General features: G+C 45.4%; 1 protein-coding gene across 1 annotated transcript; it reads right to left on the minus strand.

The window, feature by feature from the left end:
* Positions 1–975: 975 nt before the first annotated feature.
* Positions 976–5,942, minus strand: LOC123082763 (uncharacterized). The gene is made up of 3 exons (XM_044505019.1): positions 5,464–5,942; positions 5,303–5,365; positions 976–1,196 (listed from the first exon to the last, which is right to left on the minus strand). Exons 1-2 carry the CDS (start codon positions 5,849–5,851, stop codon positions 5,316–5,318), a joined length of 438 nt encoding a protein of 145 aa, XP_044360954.1. The 5' UTR covers positions 5,852–5,942; the 3' UTR covers positions 976–1,196; positions 5,303–5,315.
* Between the last annotated feature and the right edge of the window lie 1,382 nt (positions 5,943–7,324).

Consider the following 7,324-nt stretch of genomic DNA (forward strand, 5'->3'; position numbering starts at 1 on the left):
AAACAAGAACCCAGCTGGCACTACGATTCTTAAGTTTGTAATAATAAATTCATAAAATAGAGGAACAAAAGCAATACGATTTCACAGTCGATGGTGACATTTGTATGCCTATATTTCATTACAAAGATCTCATCATAAAAACAGAGCTTGTTCGATTCAGATTAGCATAGCTCTCACGAAGTCATGATACATGCAAGCTTCACTGTCCGACTACTAGCCTCCTACTCTGCTGAGCTATACATCACAACAGAACATTAGGATGTACTGCAGTTCAGATTCAAGAAAACAGAGTATATACTCTTGCGATGGACAAGAAAAGAAAATGGACAACGAAACAAAACAACCAATACTTGCTAAGATCTTGAGCATAAATCACTCCACTATTTTGGTAAAAATAAATCTTGAGCATACACAGACATCAACAACAAACAAGGGAATCTAATTCACGCTCTAATTTAATTTGCTAATGAAGAATGAACTAGTGACCTATTGCTAGTGCCCCAACTGTGAACTGATTTAAAACTATACTCATTCAACCCAGCACTAGTTTTCAAATAGTCTCAGCCCGTTAATCCTCGGCACGAGGAAACCAACAAATCAGTTGATTTGCCAGAAAATTCAACAAGCAATATATCTAAATACAGTGTATGAACAACTATCTAAGTAACTACTACATGCTACATTTGCTATGCCGATACGATGATGCAGACCACAAACTGCTTCCCCTTTTCTTTCCTTTGGCAGGTGAGATTTTCCAGCCACAGGGGGGTTGGGAATTGAAAGGAATCTGATGATCCCGTCCTCCCCACCTAATTCCCTCTAATCCCTCCCCCACATAATTCCCCGCGTTTGGTTAAACTTCCTACAACTTACGTACTAGCAGGAGCATACAACAGCAAGCTTCCGGACTACAACAACACCACCATACAACATCAACAGTACTACTACAAGACTTGCATTCCAACATTACGAGGTATAAAGTCAACTTCCATGTGCAATAATTTATACTTCGGTCGCTCATCTCTGAATTATCAAGTCATGACAAAAGCTAAATTTTCAACACTCATGACAGTCGGAAAGTTTCAATAGAAGAAAATGACAAGAAAGTAAGTTATGCAATTTCAACGACACTCCGCTTGTTCTAAGTGCTGCGACATCTGCAAGACAACATTGTTTCTCTTCAAGCCATGCAACTCCTGGAGAATAAGAGGAAGGCAAATTCATCAAGCTAGAAAGGACAAGCATGATAGCTGTAGATGTAAAACTAGCATGATCAGATTAATTATTTGCATTAATATTTTGCATGATACAGTGATCTATCATCTTGCATGACAAAAAAGAACTTGTAACATAAGTACAAATCCAAAGAATATACTCAACCCTCAGAAGTTCAACAAAGTAAAACATGACATGGCATTAGACTTTAATCTGGTAGCAATCTAAATTTCCTCATAAATACATGTCACATCAACGCTTGGTACTACTTATTTTCGCAATCAGATCTTACAAGAAATCATCATTCATGGCACATAAAACATGAAAGAAGGTAAAGAAACAGCAAAAAAAGGGAGAGCTTATGTCACAACCGAATATGGTGCTCACACATTAAATTCCCTTTCAAAGGATATCCTATTCGACTTTTATGCCATACTTGGGCAAAGCCATCGAACAGGAATTCATGCTAGAGAGAGTTCAGAGGTGGGGATGAGTTCATAAAACTTGAAAGTAGATCTACACTTCAGACATTTCTTATTCGCCACTGTTAACTAACTGCACTCAGATCAATGACACGGTAGAAAATTAACATGTTTCCTTTCATGTACATATACTGTGACAACCAATAATTGTTTGTAATTAACATGTTTGCACTGTGCTTGTTATAAAAAGATCTATCAGCAGAACGCAAAATGCCGGTTATTTATTATCTGCCCTTCGAGACATAAGAGCTATACATTTAAGAATACCACTAGCACACCTCATCTAACTTGCGCAATTGATGATCAATCAGTTATACAAATTAGCAATACAATCAACGCGGAGTATTCCACCGGGCATCACCACATTCAGGTTCACTTCTCCAGGTGGAATTTAAAGGAATATATATATGTGTCTCCCCTAGAAAGCATGGTAATACTCATATGGTGATATGCAGAAAAGAATATATAAAGGAAGTGCGATGATATGATGCAAAAGAGCAGCAATGACGACACAATAATGTCTGCCGTTCACAGAGTTCTAAACCAACTGGTGATTAACAATCCAAAGTCTTTAACTGCACAAATCCCTCTTAGTTGGCAGTTTGGCACAATCTCTATAGTGTCTACACAAAAGATAGCTTTGGAGGACTAAAAGTTTCAGCTCAGAGATGATCAGAGACACAAACAAAGAGTTAAATGCTACAGAATACAAGACGTGCTACATGAACTATCTAGGCAAGAGTTCCGAACATAGCAACAATTGAATTTACTGTGCAAGTACTCGTTGTAAAGTAGTAAGCTATCTAGTTGGTCATTTTTCAGACCAGATCAGCACAAATGCATCAAACTCCCCACATGGAGATTATACTTTGAGATAATCATGTGGAACAGCAAAAGCATGGTGCAGAAAACACTAAACTCATCAAACAGCACAGACATACCGTACTATCCTGTTTGTTTGCTCACATCACACGTACCGATCGAGCAGCATATATAGGGTAGGTTCAGAGTTTCAGGCACAACAATACTACTGTAGATTTGTTGGTGTGAAGGTTCGGAGTTTCAGGCACAACAATACTACTGTAGATTTGTTGGTGTGACTTATCATGAAGCAACGTAATCATCTTGAAATGTTCTTCTGTAGCCCCTTACCCCTTCATGTCAAGCATAAAAAATGCAATTGTACACAACCTCTCTCAGTTTATTTATTTCACGTTTCGAACAAAACAAAACAGCCAATGCTTAATTAAACAAAATATAGTATATACTTTTGGCATGGTCAGGAAAAAAATGGAGAACAAAACAGAACAGTCAATGCTCAGTCAAACAAAACCGAGCATATACTTTTGGAATGGTCAGGAAATAAATGGAGAACAAAACAGAACAGTCAATGCTCAATTATACAAAACAAAGCATATACTTTTGGGATGGCCAAGTGCAATGTGAAGATAGTAGAGAGAGATGGAACCGACTATCTGGACACCAGCCGCCAAATCTGCTCGGGGGCTGCTGGAAGAGGAGTAAATCCGGAAGGGGTGGATGCTGCAGTATGGAGATCATCAGCTGAGGGGTAGGTACTCATGCAACAGAGAATAGGCAGCCATGCAGCCATGATGAGGTTGCATCGCCCCCTGCTCACGGAGGATGTCATGGGAGGGAGGCCGAGTGACACCCGTCCAGAAGGCCGACAATCTATGGGGCCAGAGAACCCCTTCTACGTTTGGCGAGGGCTCGCAGCACACAAAGAGCAGCAACCGTGAAAGCACTCGAGCGTAGTTCGGGCCGCTGTGAAGCGTAAAATCCTACTCCTGCTTTGGTGGAATTATGTGTGTAAGTGCCCAATGTACAAAGAGCACGACCTTGCCGGCAAGGAGCTCGGGAGGTGCTGCTAAGCTACTACAAATGGGCAGGGTTTTGACCCTTGTAAAGGTAACCATGGGCCTCCTTTTATACATGAAAGGGGTCACCACAGTGGCAAAATGATATTTACAGAGGGTGAATAGTGGCTACAGTGCTATCATACCTAACCCTGACGGTATAGGACAAAAGCAATAAATGCACCGTTAGGTGTCACGCTGGTATGAATGCCGGCAAGGGACCACCGCTCCACCTGTACCGTCAGCCCAGCTACCCTTTATTATCATGACACGCCTTCTGGACGGGTGTCAATAAAGTTGATCTTCAAGCGGCGAACTGCCACATGCCCCGACAAGCTCTACTCGCCACCTGTCAGCAAGCTTCTAACGGGCTGCCAAGGTGGAGCGGTGGAGGGAGCTTGCCGGTCTTGAACTTGCCGGCCCGAAGCTTGCCGGCTTGGAGCTCGCCGGCAATTTGAGTCTGGATCTTCAGTACTTCCTTAGTACTTCTCGATGACCTGCCTGGAGGTCTTCCTCATGGTTTTTGTCTACTAAGCTTGAGTGCTTGAAATAAGTTCATCTTCTGCCAAGCCCTTCCTGACAGAGAGGCTACAACTGTCTGTCCATAGTCAGGGGTATGAACACCCATGTTCAATACACCGACACCGAGGAGGTCGCAAGGTGCAGGGGGCGCTCGGTCACGAGGCGCAGGTTTCCTCCTAGACGTCCGGAGGTGTGGAGTTCTCACCCAGGGACGTGGCGTGGATCAGGCAGAATAGCCCAGTCCAGGGAGACAATCAAATGGCTTTGCAGGCTGTGTGGGGCTGATTTGGTCAGTGGTTCTCTCCCCAGGGATTAGAGGGTCATGTGCAACCAAAATGAGGCCAAAGTGATCTGCAACTACTTCAACGGTTAGAAGTTGAAGGCCCAGTCTTGACTAGTCAATGAGTCGCAAAGTGATTGTCGCATGTAGACTAGCTCACTGAGTCCAGCAATCGAGCGACTAGTCATAGACTAGTCTGGACTAGTCATGCTGGTTGAGCTGATCGACTCAAATTTGGGAGGTAACAAGTGAGCAGCCTGCAGCCCGTGGGAGGGAAAACTTGGGAAGCTAGGTTTCCAGGCTCGCTCCAGAACGAGACACCTCACCTGGGACGAAGCCGCCGCCAGCACCCACTCACCAACCGCCGCCGGAGCATTGCGACGCTATCCCTCCACTCCTCCCCTAGATCACCCCCCCCCCCCCCCCCCCCCTGCTGATTATGTCCCTCTCCTGGATCAGCCCCTCCGGTCTCCCTCTGCTGGTTCTATTCCTGGATGCGCCCCTTCGCTGTACTCCTCTGCAAGTAATTTCTCCCTTCTCTCCTTCCCTTCTTGGGTTTGATTTTCTCCCCCACCCTCTATCTTATTTTCGTTTTGCCTGTTTCAACTTCAAGATCCTTAGGTCTGAGCTACAATGTCTAGGCCGTTGGAGATATCTCAAGTAATGTGTTCAGCAGCAGCAGCAGCTGCAGCTCAACCTGATGAGCATTGCAGCCCATCGAAGGATCCTGCGAGGAAGGCAACTTGGAGAAAGGACCCAGCATGGAAATATGCAGAAACATGCTTTCTGGCCTGATCTGCAGGATAAACTGACGCTCCAATGCATACTATACTGTACTATGTAGTATATACTACATACTAGGTATTAGTAATTGAGTACCAAATTACCATGTCGACTACAAGTGGTAGTCTCCACAATAAACTTACCGGAGGAAGGATATCACTCCATGATAACTCCAGAATGGTGCTCTGGAACGGTGTCTACAATGCCTGTGCAAAGAAAGTATCATCTTAAGCATTGAGAACAAAAAAAAAACTCACAGATTCTAACATTCAGAGGCCTAGAGATTTAAACAACTCACAAATACCTGACTGGGCTAGTCTTGAGTTAAAATAATAATGAGCTGGAAGATCAGCTCGTCCATCATGTTCCTTGGAAGACTGCTGCTTCCTCATCTCCATCATCAAGATGTGAGAATCGAGATCTACGACACGAGCGTACTGGCAGAAATTGGAAGCGACGAAGTTGGGGATGACAGGCTCGTCAAAACGGTCCACAAGAGAAATTATACTCTCACGGACGTTGCACCATATGTCGAGCTCGAGTAGATATTCTGCTCCTGTTGGGATGCACATCCCGTTGCTCCGGTTCTCACGGAGCTTGCCAGCCGCAAAGTAGACAGTTCCATTATTGGTGGGGTTGAGAAGGGGGTACATTGGGGCTAATTTACTTGGAACGTCGAAGTATAAGGGCATCTCCAGCCGTTGGCCCCCCAAGGACGCATAAAAATCGCCCCCTGGAGGCGAGCCGGCGATGCACTCGGCGCTGGGGGCGGGTTTGCGCCCAGTCGTCGCCCCCAGCTCGCCCCCAGGCGCCGAAATTGGCCCACTTTGCAGCCCAATTTCGGCGAATAAACGGCCCATATGGGCGAGAATAGGCCCATATTCGGCGTGGTTTCGCCGTGTCTCGGCGTTCAATTATCAACACAATTATTTCTTATCACATATTTCATCACAGAAAAATCAAATACTTCAACAAAATACTACAACAACAAATAATTCAATACAAATTATATTGTTCAACAAATAAAAACTCGTATTTCATCACGAGGCGTCCCCCTTGAGCCTCCATAGGTGCTCAATCAGATCTTTCTGCAGTTGATGATGCACCTGTGGGTCTCGGATCTCCTGACGCATACTGAGATAGGCAGTCCAAGTTGTCGGTAGCTGGTGATCAACTTCGGCTAGAGGACCCTGCCTGTAGTATGGTTCAGTGTCAATCACTGGGTCTTCTTGCTCGCTCTTAATGATCATGTTGTGCAAGATGACACAGCAAGTCATGATCTCCCACATTTGATCTTTCGACCAGGTCTGAGCGGGGTACCGAACAACAGCGAATCGAGATTGGAGCACACCAAATGCCCGCTCGACATCCTTCCGGCAAGCCTCCTGAACTTTCGCAAACCAGGCGTTCTTGCCTCCTGGCACAGGGTTTGAGATTGTCTTCACAAATGTCGACCATCTCGGATAGATGCCGTCAGCTAGATAGTACCCCTTGTTGTATTGGTGCCCATTGATCTCGAAGTTCACCGGAGGAGAATGGCCCTCAACGAGCTTGGCAAAAACAAGAGAGCACTGCAGCACGTTGATGTCATTGTGAGTTCCTGGCATACCAAAGAAGGAGTGCCAAATCCAGAGGTCCTGTGTGGCTACCGCCTCAAGCACCACACTGCAACCGCTTTTGGCGCCTTTGTACATCCCCTGCCAACCAAATGGGCAGTTCTTCCATTTCCAATGCATGCAGTCGATGCTTCCAAGCATCCCAGGAAATCCTCTTGATGCATTCTGGGCTAGGATCCGAGTAGTGTCTTCCGCATTGGGTGTTCTCAAGTATTGTGGCCCAAACACTGCCACCACTGCCCGACAGAATTTGTAGAAACACTCTATGCTGGTGGACTCGGCCATGCACCCATAGTCGTCGAGTGAATCACTTGGAGCTCCATATACAAGCATCCTCATCGCTGTCGTGCACTTCTGGATGGAGGTGAATCCAAGAGCGCCAGTGCAATCCATCTTGCACTTGAAGTAGTTGTCGAACTCCCAGATGGAATTCACAATCCTGAGGAAGAGCTTTCGGCTCATCCGATAACGGCGCCGAAATGTTCTCTCGCCATGAAGTGGAGCATCGACGAAGTAGTCGGAGTAGAGCATGCAGTAGCCTTGCAGACG

The sequence above is a fragment of the Triticum aestivum genome, chromosome 4A, assembly GCF_018294505.1.
Source record: "Triticum aestivum cultivar Chinese Spring chromosome 4A, IWGSC CS RefSeq v2.1, whole genome shotgun sequence".
In the NCBI taxonomy this organism is placed as follows: domain Eukaryota; kingdom Viridiplantae; phylum Streptophyta; class Magnoliopsida; order Poales; family Poaceae; genus Triticum; species Triticum aestivum.

Coding starts and splice junctions, on each gene's coding strand:
- LOC123082763 (XM_044505019.1), bottom strand. CDS start 5,851: ATGCCCTTATACTTCGACGTTCCAAGTAAATTAGCCCCAATGTACCCC. Junction 5,366..5,463: donor CTCAAGACTAGCCCAGTCAG/GTATTTGTGAGT, acceptor TTCTTTGCACAG/GCATTGTAGACACCGTTCCA.